Genomic DNA, 16,126 nt, shown 5'->3' with positions numbered 1-16,126 from the left:
GTAGACAAGCAACAGGCTAGAAGAACACAGCAAGGCAGGCAGCGTCAGGAGGTGGATAAGTCATAGAGTCATAGAGATGTACAGCATGGAAACAGACCCTTCAGTCCAACCCGTCCATACCGACCAGATATCTCAATCCAATCTAGTCCCACCTGCCAGCACCAGGCCCATATCCCTCCAAACCCTTCCTATTCATAAACCCATCCAAATGCCTCTTAAATGTTGCAATTGTACCAGCCTCCACCACTTCCCCCGGCATCTCATTCCATACATGTACCACCCTCTGCGTGAAAAAGTTGCCCCTTAGGTCTCTTTCATATTTTTCCCCTCTCATCCTAAACCTATGCCCTCTAGTTCTGGACACCCTAACACCAGGGAAAAGACTTTGCCTATTTACCCTATCCATGCCCCTCATAATTTTGTAAACCTCTATAAGGTCACCCCTCAGCCTCCAACGCTCCAGGGAAAACAGCCCCAGATTGTTCAGCCTGACCTTGTAGCTCAAATCCTCCAACCCTGATAACATCCTTGTAAATCTTTTCTGAACCCTTTCAAGTTTCACAACATCTTTCCGATAGGAAGGAGACCAGAATTGTATGCAATATTCCAACAGTGGCCTAAACAATGTCCTGCAACAGCTGCAACATGACCTCCCAATTGCAGTACTCAATACTCTGATCAATAAAGGAAAGCATCCCAAATACCTTCTTCACTATCCTATCTAGCCAACTCCATCTTCCAGCACCTCACTTGTGACTATCAATGATACAATAATCTCATTAAGAAGTTCAGCAATCACTTCCCTTGCTTCCCACAGAGTTCTAGAGTACACCTGATCAAATTCTGAGGATATACGCGTTTCAAGATATCTAGTACTTCCTCCTCTGTAATATGGGCATTTTACAAAATGTCACAATCTATTTCCCTACATTCTATATCTTCCATGTCCATCTTTACAGTAAACACAGTAAACATAGGTGAACTAAGGCAGGATGCACGGCCTGGTTGGTCGCTGGAAAGAATAAATCCAGTTGGTGGCTGGAAGGAAACGTCAGTAAGTGGAAAAGCAGGGTGTGGGAGGGGCTGGGAAGGGAGTCAGGGGATGGGAAGGAAGATTATTTGAAATTGATTAACTCAATGTTAAGTCCTCTGAGCTGTAGGCTGCCCAGGTGGAGGTTAAGGTGTTGTTCCTCCAATTTGCAGTCTGATTCACTCTGGCAATGGTGGAGGCTGAGGATGGTCATGTTGGAGAGGGAATTGAAATGGGCGGTGATTGGGAGGTCAGGTTAGCTCCTACAGGCCCAGCTGAGATACTCGGTGAAACGTTCCTGTCGTTTAGGTTTGGTCCCACCAGAGTAGAGAAGACCACATTGGGAGCACCGGATACAGTAAACCAGGTTGGAGGAGAGGCAGGTGACTTCTGCCTCACCTGGAAGGACTGTTTGGGGCCTGGGATGGAAGTGAGAAGGGAGGTGTGCCAGCAAATTCTGCATCTTCTATGGTTACAGGGCAAGGTACCTGGGGGTTCGGAAGGGCGCAGTTGGTAGGGAGAGTTGGTAGGTGCGAACCTTGGAGTAACAAACACTGGCCGTCTGATTTTTTTTCTATCAAATTGAAATTCTTCATTTAAACCAAGTTAAGCAGTTTAAAGTGTCTTGTGGATTTCAGCTGATGAATCCTTAAAATATCTAAATGATTCACATTTTATAGGACTGCAATGATTGGAGTTTTTATTACATAAAGGAAAGTCATCAAAGATTACTCTCGGGTCCATCCCTTCTGTACAACGCATACTGGGTGAAATACTGGGTGAAAGGGATTGGAAGTGCCATGGGGCACATGGGGGCTGATGAGGAGTTGTTTGAGTGGTGCTTACCTTTGCTTGGGACACGATGTGGCATGGATGGAGGGGAGGTGTGGTGAGGGAGTATGAGGGAGTGTAATGGTGAGGGCAGAGCCTGTTTTATTTTACAGTCAGGAATAAATCCCATAGACTGAGGATGACCTATTTAACAACCTGCCTCCACACAGCCCCTGTGACTGTGTTTTAACTGCTTCAGGAGTCACCTGCCCCAATTTCAGCTGGAACCTACCTCCTGGCAATGAAAATCATGTGAACAGAGCTCATATTTCTTGAAATGGGCATGAGAAACTGGGAGTTTTCCCAAGTTCCAGTACAAGCCTTGCGAATGAAAATCCAGCCCATAGTCTAAGGATAAGGGATGAACAATTTAGAATTGAGATGAGGAGAAGTTTCTTCACTCAAAGGGTTATGAATCTTTGGCATGTTCTTGGCCAGAGAACTGTGGATGTTCAGTCATTGAGAATATTCAAGGCTGGGATTGACAGACTTTTAACTTTATGGGAATAAAGGGATATGGGGGAAGGCAAGAAACTGGGCATTGGTGAAATGTAAGTGTGGAAGGAGATCAATAGTGTTACTGAATGTTGGAGTAGGCTAGAAGGGTTGAATGGTTGAATGTCTTTATGCTCCATTACTTGATTTCATCCCAGAGGCACACCTCCAAAAGTACAGCACTCCCTGCATGGCCCATTCCAGACTCACTCACTGCTTGGACTTTTAGAGGCAGGGAGCGGGCTTGCTGTCCAATTGGGATAATACGCATGTGAAGCAAACTGGGACGTCTACCACACTAGCTCACCATCACCTTCCCCAGGGAAATTGGGGCTTGGTAATAAATGCTGGGTTTCTTTTCTCCTCATTCCCTGAATGAATTAAAAGAAAGATGCTAGCAAAATACAAGCTGCTGTTGCTGCTTATGGCTAATTATTTCAGGAAAGCTGAGAAATTGAAGGAGAGATGAGTGTAGTTCGACTTACCGACACTGCCCAGTTTGTCGGTTGCAGTCTGGGTTTGCAGGTTTAATGATTCCTTCTCGTGAGCAGTTGCACTTTGCACAGCCCATTAGAGGATGGTAACTGAAGGTCTGTTTCTCACATGTCTCGCACGAAGGTTTAACAGTCTGGGGAGGGCAGATGCATTGGCCTGTGACCTCATCACACAGGCGTTTGCCACAATTGCAGGCTTAAGGTGAGACAAAAAATGGGAGAGGTTTGCTTCTTTTCCTCAATTCTTTCTATAGCAAATAAAACTTGAATTCTTCTAATGGAATAGTAGATCAATTGTAAGATCATAAAACCGTAAGAAATGGGAACCGGAGTAGGCCATTCGGCCTCTCAAGCCTGTCCTAATATTTAATAGGATCATGTCTGATTTAACATTCCTCATGTCCACTTTCCTGCCTGTTCCCCATAACCCATTATATCCTGATTAATCAAGATACAATATCATACTAAATAACACAGACACAATTGGTAACATATTCTTAAAACAAAACTAAAAATTATACGTAAGTGCACAGAAGTTATAATTTGAAAACAGGCCATTTGACCTAATGTATATTTAGGTTATGGTATGACAAGGCTGTGCCCATTCAATCAATTTTATGTAGATTGGTTCTGAGAGGAAAAGGCTATGGTCTTTGATTGTTGTCTCCAAAGGTTGACCAGGCCCTTCAAAAAGCCAACAATTCCATGAATTCATCTCTGTTGGGTGGTTTCAGAGATGGAGGTGTTGTAGAAAATTCACTGGAATCATGTCAGCATGTGTGGGCTAGTCATACAGTCTTTCAGACAATGGGCCAAATAGACCCTTTCTTTATTGTATCATGCTATGATTCTATAAACAGACTATTAGAGAAGGTGAGACAAAGTTGACAACAATAGACAATAGGATTTCACTGCTATGGTGGAGCTGCTGTGCCTCCTGGCTTTAGTGCAATTCGCCTCATTATAAGGGCATTTTTTCAGCCCCCAAATTAGTACTTGAATTTATTACTAGATGGCATTTATAGTAATTTGTTGTGCTGTCAAAATATATCAAAGCATCTAATTCTTGTCTGATTATTTTGCATTTGCACAAACACCCACTTACGTCGACAATTGGGGAACTTAAAATAGCCAGTGGCACATTTGTTACATTGACGCCCAATAACATTTGGCCTGCAGGAACACTGGCCTCCAAATGGATTACATGCAGGACTAGTAGCACCTTTTTCATTACATTGGCAAGGGAGAGCTCCATTATTGTAGAATGCCACCAGTGACTTAGCTGAGTCCAGGCAGAATCTGGATGATGTAGCTGGGCTGCAAAACAGAATTACAAAGAACAGATTTAACTAGATATTTCTGCTTCATAAAAGGCATCTCACACTTTCCTCAACTTATTATATTGGCATAATCTTCTATTCCTTTCTCCTTGATGCATGTACCCAGCTGCCTGTGAAATACATCTATGTTAATCTCTGCAGTCATTACCTGTGATAGCAAATTACATATCTCATTCCCTTTGGAAAGTTCTGCATTCTAGAAGGACAAGGGTAGCAGATACATATGAACACCACTGCCTGCAAGATCACCCCTCAGCCCTTCACCATCCTGACTTGGAAATATATCACTGTTCCTTCACTGTCACTGAATCAAAATCCTAGAACTCCTTCCCTAAGTTTCTCCCTTCCTAGTGTATACCTACACCACATGGACTGCAGTGGCTCAAGAATTTTGTGTGCAGTTCTGGAATCCATATTATAGAAGGGGTGTGATTGCAATGGTTGCAGAGGAGATTTACCAGGATAAAACCATAAGACCCTAAGACATAGGAGCAGAGATTAAGCCATCAGCCCATCAAGTATGCTCCACCATTCAATCATGGCTGATAAGTTTCTCAACCCCATTCTCTCACTTTCTCTCACTTCTGCAGAACTAGAGCAGAAGAGACTGAGGTGGGGGATATGAGTGTGATGTATAAAATTAGGAGCGGAGGTAGACAGGAAGAAGTGGTTTCCCTTGATGGAGAGATCAAGGGAACTAGGGGCATAGATTTAAGAAAAGGGGCAGGAGGTTTAGAGAAAACATGAGGAAAACATTTTTACCCAGAGGATGATCGGAATCTGGAACTCATGCCTGAAGGGGTGGTAGAAATAGAAATTCTCATATCACTTTAGTATTTAAACTTATACTTGCAATTGAACAAAGTAGCAATTTATTGTCACTTATATTTTTCCAAATAAATTCAATGAAATATTTAATAATTTCTACACTTATTCATTTAATGGTAAGGTCCTAGGGAGTGTTGCTGAACAAAGAGACCTTGGAGTGCAGTTTCATAGCTCCTTGAAAGTGGAGTTGCAGATAGATAGGATAGTGAAGAAGGTATTTGGTATGCTTTCCTTTATTGGTCAGAATATTGAGTACAGGAGTTGGGAGGTCATGTTGCGGCTGTACAGGATATTGGTTAGGCCACTGTTGGAATATTGCATGCAATTCTGGTCTCCTTCCTATTGGAAAGATGTTGTGAAACTTGAAAGGGTTCAGAAAAGATTTACAAGGATGATGCCAGGGTTGGAGGATTTGAGCCATAGGGAGAGGCCGAACAGGCTGGGGCTGTTTTCTCTGGAGCATCGGAGGCTGAGGGGTGACCTTATGGAGGCTTATAAAATCATTAGGGGCAATGATACGATAAATACGCAAAGTCTTTTCCCTGGTGTGGGGGAGTTCAGAATTAGAGGGCATAAGTTTAGGGTGAGAGGGGAAAGATATAAAAGAGAGCGAAGGGACAACGTTTTCACACAGAGGGTGGTACATGTATGGAATGAGTTGCCAGAGGATGTGGTGGAGGCTAGTACAATTGTAACATTTAAAAGGCATCTGGATGGGTATATGAATAAGAAGGGTTTGGAGGGATATGGGCTGGATGCTGGCAGGCGGGACTAGATTGGTTTGGGATATCTGGTTGGCATGGATAAGTTGGACCAAGACGTTTGTTTCCATGCTGTACATATATATAACTCTATGACTCTAAGTTGCCACACCACAGCACCTAAATTAACAATAGAAATAAAAAAGAAAAAGCTCATCACAATTCAGTTAGCAGCTTCTGGGTTCTGGGCATGCTGGGAAACCGGACTGAAACAGCTCCACAGAGCCAGACCAAGTCTGCAATGCAAGGCCAAGATCGCCTCACCATGCCAAGATGAGACCTCCATGCTGGGCTGTTGGAAGACCCAGAGGCCACCTTTGTAGGAAGGACAAGACCTTCACACTAAGACGGGACCTGCACACTGGAACTAGATCCTCACACTGGGCTGTTGGAAAACTCAGAAGCCCCCAAATAAGATCTCCACTCTCGGACAAGACCATCATACTAAGAGATTGCCCGCCATGGGTGTCAGGCCAATACTGCCATTCTGGGCCTTTGGAAGCTGCCTCGTCACTGGGCCTTGGCTAGGAGAAGACATCTTCCACCAAAGTCATTAAAAGAAGGTAAGGTACCATACTAAACAGAAGCATTTTTTAAAAAAAGAGAAAAAGTAAAGCAGATGGAGTAGTTGAGCTCGAGGATCTTGGGCTGAGGAGCCTACACGTTGGGCTGCTACTCTGCTGCCATTTTGAAAATAAAATTGTCATTCAATTACTCAACTGGCATTCAGTCCCTGTTATAAGTTGAAAATGACTTTGTGTCAGAATTGCTGGGTCATTTAACCATTCAGTACAGGAGGAAATTATTTGGCTCATTATGCTTGTCTTGGTTGTTAGAAACACGTCATGGCATATAAGGCTATGGACCGAGGGCTGGAAAATGGGATTAGAATAGTCAGGTAGTTGCTTTGGACTAATGCAGACTCAATGGGTTGAAGGACCTTTTTCCATGCTGTAGGCCTCTATGAATCTTAAATGACATCACCACCTTCTTAAGGCCAACCGTAGAATCCCTACAGTGTGGAAGCAGGCCACACATCCCATCAAGTCCACCCTAACCCTCAAAAGAGCAGCCCATCCAACAACCTTGCATTCCCCACAGCTAATACACCTAGCCTCCACACTATGGGCAATTTTGCATGGCCAATTCACCTGTCATGCACATCTTTGGACCGTGGGAGGAAACTGAAGCACCCAGAGGAAACCCATATAGACATAAGGAGAATGTGCAAACTTCACAGTCACCTGAGGGTAGAGTTGAACCCAGACCTTTGGTGCTGTGCTAACCATTGAGCCACTGCACCACTCACTATGGCTGTGCATAATATTCAGAACTAGCCAGTGACTTTCACATCCTGTGACAGCACAAAAGAAATGTTCAGCATACTGTGGGTGAGAAGTTTTCCTGAATTCTTCATATCTTTTTTGTGGTATCTTATATTCATGTCCTCTCATTTTAGATATCCCTATAAGTGGAAATATTTTCTCTACATCTATCCATAAAACACATTTATTTCAATAATACATTCAGCTGAAACCAGACCAAGATATAATTTCAAAGAAGAACAGAGGAGTTCTTCAGTAGGTCTGGCAGCATCAATGGAGAGAGAAACAAAGTTAACATTTTGACACAAAAGTCAAGTCATACCAGACTTGAAATATTAACTCTGTTTCTCTCTCCACTGATTCTGTCAGATCTGCTGAATTTCTCCAGCAAGTTCATTTTGGATTTACAGCATCTGCTGTACTTTCCCTTTACTGGAGAAGTTCTTTCCTGTATTCATTCGGCTAAAGTTTACCCTTCAATCAATAACCAAAACACAAACATGATTACCAGGTTATTATCACATTGCTATTTATGGAATCTTACTCTGTGCTAATTACGCTGCTCCATTTCCAACACCACAACAGTGACCACAAAGTTTCAGTAAATCATTTCCTGAGTTGTGAAATGCAAGTCTTTCTTTCTTGATTTCACCATACCACAAAGCTAATAGTAATTTTGAATGTTAAGTATTTGTATCAAAATTTGGTAATTATGATAATTATGATAATCCCAGCAAAATCTAAGACTGAAAAGGCAAAAAGATCCTGACTTTACCAGAATAAAATAAAGAACTGTGGACATTGGAAATCTAAAACAAAAACAGAGACTGGTAAAGAAACTCAGCAGCAACTGCAGACAGAAATGGAGTTAATGTTTCGAATCTAGTGACCCTTCTGCAGAACTCTTGATTTTCCAGATATTATTTTCCTTCCAGTTATGAGCCGATGATGAAGAGAGAAGTGCAAGTGCCTCACCAGGTGACTGCTTTCTTCACTCTGAAAAAACATTTCAGCTTGAGACCTCTACTATCAAACAGAGTATTATCTGCTCAATTGAATTTCAGTCCCTGCTATAAGTTGAAAATAACTGCAAGTGTCACAAGTACAGTGTCATCTAACCATTCAGTACAGAAGGAAATTATGTGGCTCATTATGCTTGCTTCACTTGATGGAAAGAGCTATTGAACTGGCCCAATTTTCTCGTGTTCCTAGCCCTGTAGTTTTTCAAAAGTCTGCTGTGTGGCTCAAACATGTCCTGTTTTCATTTCAGATACCCAATATTTGGAGCATTTTGCTTTTTGTGTCTAAATATTTTATGGCATGTTCCCTGAAGCTCTTCTGGAGGATTTGCTTCTAATAATCTTGTGCTTTACAAAGCATTCCTTTCAGAATTCACACCCCAATTCAACATGATTGCACATGCCTTTGTAGAATGCTGTTCCTGTATTACCGAACCAGTACTTTTAGGACCTGTTCAAAATTCCAGCCTTTACGCTGGACTCCAAAAATGGGAACCTATCTGAACAGTTGAAGGTAGTTGGCCTCTAAATAGCAGAGCTATGCGTAGAAAAGTAAATGTTTTGGTCAATAGCCTATTTGTACCAATCAAGTTCCATTCTTCTGCTCTTTTACTATAGTGCTGTAATTTATCCAATGCTCTCTTTGAAATTTAGTAATTAACCTCCGTCACCCTTCTGGTGCTTTGAAAAAAATATATTTCATCTCTCTTCTGTATTTTTGCTGATTAACATAAATTTGTGGTCCTCTGTTGACTGACTCTCGTGCCACTGGAAACAACTTCTCCTTATTTACTTAAGCAAAACCCTTCACGATTTTCAATGGTGCAGTTCAAATCCTCTCTAAATCTTCTCTCCTCTAAGCAGAACAATGCTTCTCTAGTCCCTACATGTAACTGATTTGTGATACGATTTTGGTAAATCCCTCTGCACCCTCTCTGAGACCTTGACATCATTTCCATAGTGAGGTCCCTGGAGTTGGATACTCTGCTCCAGCTAAAGCTGATCCAGAATATAGGTAATACTATTCGATACTCATGTTAACTATTTTTCCAGAGTTTCGCCAAAACACCATCAGAGATTCCAGCCAATTATTTTCTATTTCGAGTTAAGGTGAATATAAAATACAAACGATGCCCACATCCCCTGAAGGAATAAAAAAAAACTAAATTATACTCACTTGATGAAAAAGCTATTTCCACCACAGGCAGTAATGAAATCAAATGACTTATCCAAAGGCTTTTCATTTCGCAAGTCAGGATCATAACTTTCTGAAGGAACAATTAAGATATAGTCCTACAAAAGAGAAGTATTTTCAGACACTTATGACTTTGTAAAGAAATTAACATTGCAAAGAGATTATTGAATATAGAAATTTCAGTTCGGGGGAGGCCAGATAGTCCATTCCGCTGTGCCAGTGGTAACCGATATGCTAGACTCAATAGGGCAGGATGGGCAGGAAGCATGTACACAACATCAGACAGTACTGCACAGCCCAACAAACTGGATAAGATCAAAATGAAATGCACAGTGGAACATGTACAGAATAATTTATGCAAATTAGAGGGCACTAATCTCAGTAATGATTATCTGCAATTTAATCCTCTGTGGGCTGCAGTCTCACACATCACAAAGTGGTGTGAACCAGAAGGGCCCTTTTCTAGTTTGCTGAGTACAGAACTGTGGAAAAGTAGGAGTGATTGCTCCTATCCTACATTTTGTGAAGGGTAGGTCGTACCTCACCAACGTTACTGAGTTCTTCGAGAAGGTGATTAAACAGGTGGATGGTTGGTAAAGCGGTTGATGTGGTGTATATGGACTTCAGTAAGGCATTTGATAAGGTCCTATATGGTAGACTATTGTACAAAATATCAAGTTTTAGGATTGAAGGTGATTTAGTGGTTTGGATCAAAAATTGGCTAGCTGAAAGAAGACGGGAGTGATGGTTGATGGGAAATGTTCATCCTGGAACTCAGTTACCAGTGGTGTGCCTCAAAGATGTGTTTTGGGGTCACTGCTGTTTGTCATTTTTATAAATGATCTGGATGTGGGCATAGAAGGATGGGTTAGTAAAATTGCGGATGACACCAAGATAGGCAGAGTTATGGATAGTGCCGAAGGATGTTGTGGGTTACAGAGGGACATAGATAAGATGCAGAGCTGGTCTGAGAAGTGATAAAAGGAGTTTAATGCAGAAAAGTGTGAGGTTGTTCACTTCGGAAGAAATAAAAGGAATGTAGAGAACTGGGCTAATGGTAAAATTCTTGGCAGTGAGGTGTACAGAGAGATCTCAGTGTACAGGTGCATAAATCCCTGAAAGTTGCCTCCCAGGTGGATAAGGTTGTTAAGAAGGCATATGGTGTATTGGCATTTAGTGGTAGGGGGATTGTGTTTTGGAGCCACGAGGTCATGCTACAGCTGTACAAGACACTTTTGAGGCTGCACCTGGAATATTGCGTGCAGTTCTGGACATCGCATTACAGGAAGAATGTGGAAGCTTTAGAAAGTGTTCAGAGGAGACTTACTAGGATGTTGCCTGGTACGGAAGGAAGGTCTTACAAGGAAAGGCTGAGGGAACTGAGGCTGTGTTCGTTGGAGAGAAGGAGGTTGAGAGGTGACTTAATTGAGATATATAAGATAATCAGAGGGTTAGATAGGGTGGACAGTAAGAGCCTTTTTCCTCGGACGGTAAAGGCTAACACGAGGGGCCATAGCTTTAAATTGAGGGGTGATAGATTTAGGACAGATATTAGATGTAATTTCTTCACTCAGAGAGTAGTAGGGGCATGGCTGCCTGCAACAGTAGTAGACTCACTGGTGTTAAGGGCATTTAAATGGGCATTGGACATATATATGGATAATAATGGAATGGTGTAGGTTAGATGGGCATCAGATTAATTTCACAGGTCGACGCAAAATCGAGGGCTGAAGGGCCTGTACTGTGCTGTAACTTTTTATGTTCTATGTTCTATTACAACAATGAAGACCACTTAGCCCCATCCTATCCTCAAAGGCACTTTGGAATGATGCTTCAGGATCGGGGATTGTACCTTGCGTTTCCATCCCCAATACAGAAAAATGAGTATTTAGGTACTCTGCTTTAATTCAAATTTTCTGCTTTATCCTTTCATGGATTTTTTTTCTTGTGTGTTTGTAAGGTGGGTCTTAAATGCTATGATTCACTTGTGCCAGACATTCCTTTCCTTTATAACACTTTGCATGAACAACAATCTTTGAGCACAACCCCTCATGTTTAAAGTCATAGAATCATACAGCACAGAAAAGGCCCTTTAGCCCATCGAGACTGCACAGACAAAAGCAACCACTTAATTCTAAGCCCATTTTCCACCACTTGGCCCATAGTGTTTTATAGCTTAACATCGCAAGTGTCTAAATGCTTCACTGCTTTGAAATAGAATTAAAGTGGTCACCTTATTTCCTTTTGTAGCATAGAAAAAACAAAAAAAAAAATGACTTTCACAACTTCAGGAAATCTCAAATCACTTTAATAACAATTAAGTACTTTTGAAGTTCTGGAATTTCATAAATGAGTTCCTTTCTTTCCTCTTGTACAATGTACTTTAAAACACACCCTTTTGGCCAGCTGTTGGTCACTTGTCCATCATGTAGCTCAATGTTAGAAAGCTGTGACCTGAAATGCCTTGCAACATTTTAATAGCTATTATAAAAATGCAAGTTTTCTGGAAAATCAGAAACACAATAACAATAATTTCTTCAAAGCTTACCAACCAAAGGGCTTTTCCTTTTGGAACAGTAAGAATGACGGACAACTCTGGATTGATTATATCCAATTCTATTGTATTCCCTGAAATGACCTGGTTGCGACACCCAAACCCATGTGGACAGAAGAAAGCACTAAAAAATCCTAAAAAAAAATGAAGATGTAAATTTAGTTTGTAACCAAAATTAAGTATCACATAAAAGGCATTCAGCCTCAAAAGTCCATCATATAGTTAAATGAGAGTAATCCATAACTCAGATTTGATTTTTGCAAAAATTTATTCAAGGACGTGGGTATTTAATTGCCTGGTGGGTTAAAACCTACTGTGGGTCACATTAGGCGACAAGAGGTAAGGATGGTGATTTCCTTCCCTAAAGGACATTAATGAACCAGATGGGGTTTCTGACGATCGCCAATGGTTTCATGGTCATCATTCGAGTCTTAAATCTAGATTTGTATTGAATTCAAATTTCACCATCTGCTATGGCAGGATTTGAACTAGGTCCCCAGAACATGATCTGGGTCTCTGGATTAATAGTCCAGCAATATTACTACTAGGCTTTCACATCTCCTCATCTTACTTGCTTTCATAACATTCAACATCCTCATTCAAGACAATTCTATTAATCTTAGTTTGAAATTTTCAACTGGCTGCCAGGTCCAAATGTTCCTCTGGGCTGTGGAAAATTTGACCTGAATATTTTCACAGTCCAGAAATGGCACACATGTATGACTTCATATACTATTTCTGGTTTTTGACTTTGGGTCTGGAAGCCATAGTGCAGGAAAACTAGTTAGATGGTCTATGTCAGTTCACCAACTCTGAGTTGGGCGCCAGAAGGGCGATGTCCGGCTCCCTCTTGAATATATCTAATGAACTGGTCCCAACAGCTTCCTGTAGGAGAGAATTCCATAGTCCAGCCTCAGAAAAAGCTTAACCTCTAACCTCACACTTCCATAATTCCCCACCCATCTATGTATACCCTTTCAAGCTGTCCATGCAATTTTATGCCCCCTACATACCCTACATTTCCTCTCATATCACCCTCAGTACCCCTTCATGATGTGGAGATGCTGGTGTTGGACTGGGGCAGAAAAAGTTAAAAATCACATAACACCAGGTTATAGTCCAACAGGTTTATTTGGAAGCACTAGCTTTTTGAGTGCTGCTCCTCCGTCAGGTATTGAGTGGGGCAGGATCATGGGACTCAGAATTTATAGTAAAAGATCAAAGTCCCATACACTGATGCAATGTATTGAACAAACCTAGATTGCTGTTAAGTCTTTAATCACTTAGAAATGGGTTGCAGGATTCAATTCATTACCCAATTCATTCATTACCCAATTCATGTCTTCATGCACCATCTATGCCTTCTCAGATCACCCATGCCATCTCTATATCCTCTATAGCCACTCACTTAGTACACAGAATTCACTATACTCAAGTTCCACATAATATCAGCCAAAACATGAACAGCATAGAGGCTCAGTGGTTAGCAGTGCTGTCTCACAGCACCAGGGACTCGGGTTCGATTCCAGCCTAAGGTGACTGTCAGTGTGGAGTTTGCATGTTCTCCCCGTGTCTGTGTTGGTTTCATCCCACAGTCCAAAGATGTGCGGGTTAGATGGATTGGTCATGCTAAATTGCATCATATTGTCCAGGGATAGGTGGGTTAGCCATTGTAAATGCAGGTTTACGGGGATGGGGTGGGTCATACAAACACAGAAAATAGGAGCAGGAGTAGGTCATTTACCCCTTTGAGTCTGCACCACCTTTCAATATGCTCATGGCTGATCATGCAATTTCAGTATCCCATTCCTACCTTCTCTCTATATCCCTTTAGCCAGAAGGGCGATGTCCAGCTCCCTCTTGAATATATCTAATGAACTGGTCCCAACAGCTTCCTGTAGGAGAGAATTCCATCGGTTCACAGCTCTCTGAGTGAAGAAAGTCTTCCTCATCTCAGTCCTGAATGGCTTACCATTATTCTTAAGCTGTGACCCCCTCATTCTGGACTTCCCTAACATTGGGAACATTCTTCCCACATCTAGCCTGTCAGGATACTGTATGTTTCTATGAGATCCCCCCTCATTCTTCTAAATTCCAGTGAGTACAAGCCCAGTCAACCCAGTCTTTCCTCATATGTCAGTCCTGCCATCCCGGGAATCAGTCTGGGCAACCTTCAATAACAATAGCAATAATGCCCTTCCTCAGACTAGGAGACCAAAACTGTACACAATACTCGAGATGGGGCCTCACCAAGGCTCTGTGAAACTGCAGAAAGACATCCTTATTCTGATACTCAAACTCTCTTGCTATGAATGCCAGCATGCTAATCATTAGCTTTCCTCACTGCCTGCTGTATCTGCATGCCAACCTTCAGTGATTGTTCCACCATGACACCCAGGTCTTGTTGCACCTCACACTTTCCTAAACTGCCACCCTTCAGATAATAATGTACCATCCTGTTTTTGCAACTAAAGTGGATACCCTCACATTTACCACATTCTATTGCATTTGTCAAGTATTTGCCTACTCAACCAGTCTGTCCAAGTAACCCTGCAGCCACTTAGCATCCTCCTCACAGTACACACTGCCACCCAGCTTACTGTCATCTCCAAATTTGGAGATTTGGCATTCAATTCTTTCATCAAAATTGTTAATGTATATTGTGAACAGCTGGGGTTCCAGCACTGAACCTTGCGGCGCCCCATTTATCATTGCCTGCCATTCTGAAAAGGACTTGTTTACTTTAACTCTTTGCTTCCTGTCTGCCAACCAGTTCTCTATCAATGTCAACACATTACCTCCAATACCATGAATTTTAATTTTCGTTACTAATCTCTTGTGTGGAACCTTGTCAAAAGCCTTTTGAAAATCTAGATACACACTACGGGACTACTTTACTGGTCGCATCCTCAAAAGATTCCTGAAGATTTGTCAAGCATGATTTCCCTTTAGTGAATCCATGCTGACTAGGACCGATTCTGTCACCACTTTCCAAATGGTCAGTTATTACATCCTTAATAATTGACTCCAACATCGATGTCAGGCTAACCAGCCTATAATTCCCCATTTTCTCTCTCCCTCCTTTTTAAAAGAGTGGGGTTGCATTAGCTATCATTGGAACTCTTCCAGAGCCCACAGAATGCTAGAAAATGATCACCAATGTACCAATGCATCTATTATTTTCGGGCCACTTCCTTAAATACTTTGGGATGAAGCACATTGGGTTCTGGGGACTTGTGTTTTGATCCCATCAATTTCCCTATACCATTTCCTGACTAATAAGGATTGCCTTCAGTTCCTCCTTCATACTTTATGCTCTTTTCTCTAACATTTCCTGAAGGTATTTGTGCCCTCCTTAGTGAAGACAGATGCAAAGTATTTGTTCAACTAGTCTGCCATCTCTTTGGTATCCATTATTATTTCACCTGACTCTAACTGCAAGGGACTTACATTTGTCTTCACCAGTCTTTTTCTCTTCACGTATCTATAGAAGTTTTTGCAGTCAGTTTTTATGTTTTCCACAAGCTTACTTTCATATTCTATTTTCCCCTTCTGAATGAAACTCTTTGTCATCCTCTGCTGAATTTTAAATATCCCCCAGTCCTTAGGTTTGCTGCTTTTGCTCCCCAAGCCTCCTCTTTGGCTTTAACACTATCCCTGATTTCTCTTGTTAGCCATGATTGAGCCGTCTTCCTACTTTTACTTTTATGCCAGACTGGGATGTGTCGGGGTGGGATGCTCTTCAGAGGGTTAGTGTTGATTTGATGGGCCTCATGTCCTGCACTGTAGGGATTCTATGAATTTTCTAAATACCATTGGGAAAAGTGAACCTCTTGCAATTTAACAAAAGTAACCAAAACATTAATACTGAAATAAAATTTTAAACCACATTAGATGGGCACCGTATTACATCTTGAACAAAATCAGAAATTGATGGAAAAACCCAGCAGGCCTGGCTATATCTGCAAAGAAGGGTTCTAAAGGACCCAAAACTTTAACTCTGCTTTGTCTCCACAGATACTGGCAGACCTGCTGAGTTTTTCCAGAAATTTCTGATTTTGGTTCTGATTTCCAGCATCACAGTTCTTTGGTTTATTTTATTACTTCTGGAAATTGTTCTTCACTCTTAGATAAATGGAACACCTATTTTTCTGAAACCAATCAGCACTTGAACTCAGCCAAACATTGACAATGGCCACAATTTAAAACAACAGGTTTCACTCTGCAAAGGGAAAAAAAACAAGTAATTCTAAA

At 41.6% G+C, this 16,126-nt stretch overlaps 1 protein-coding gene across 2 annotated transcripts in view; it reads right to left on the bottom strand.

Moving 5' to 3' along the window:
- The window catches only part of LOC140476847 (laminin subunit alpha-3-like), a 364,783-nt gene that overhangs the window by 143,792 nt on the left and 204,865 nt on the right, over positions 1-16,126 (bottom strand). For both annotated transcript variants that reach the window (XM_072569677.1, XM_072569678.1), the window contains exons 32-35: positions 11,867-12,006; positions 9,301-9,416; positions 3,956-4,167; positions 2,842-3,046 (exon numbers count right to left, since the gene is read on the bottom strand). In XM_072569677.1, the coding sequence (XP_072425778.1) occupies positions 2,842-3,046; positions 3,956-4,167; positions 9,301-9,416; positions 11,867-12,006 (673 nt within the window). The remainder of the gene's footprint in view (positions 1-2,841; positions 3,047-3,955; positions 4,168-9,300; positions 9,417-11,866; positions 12,007-16,126) is intronic.

Source organism: Chiloscyllium punctatum, chromosome 5 (assembly GCF_047496795.1).
Source record: "Chiloscyllium punctatum isolate Juve2018m chromosome 5, sChiPun1.3, whole genome shotgun sequence".
NCBI classification, from domain to species: Eukaryota; Metazoa; Chordata; class Chondrichthyes; order Orectolobiformes; family Hemiscylliidae; genus Chiloscyllium; species Chiloscyllium punctatum.
Note: the sequence above shows the minus strand (reverse complement) of the source record. Positions and strands in the feature narration are given on the sequence as shown.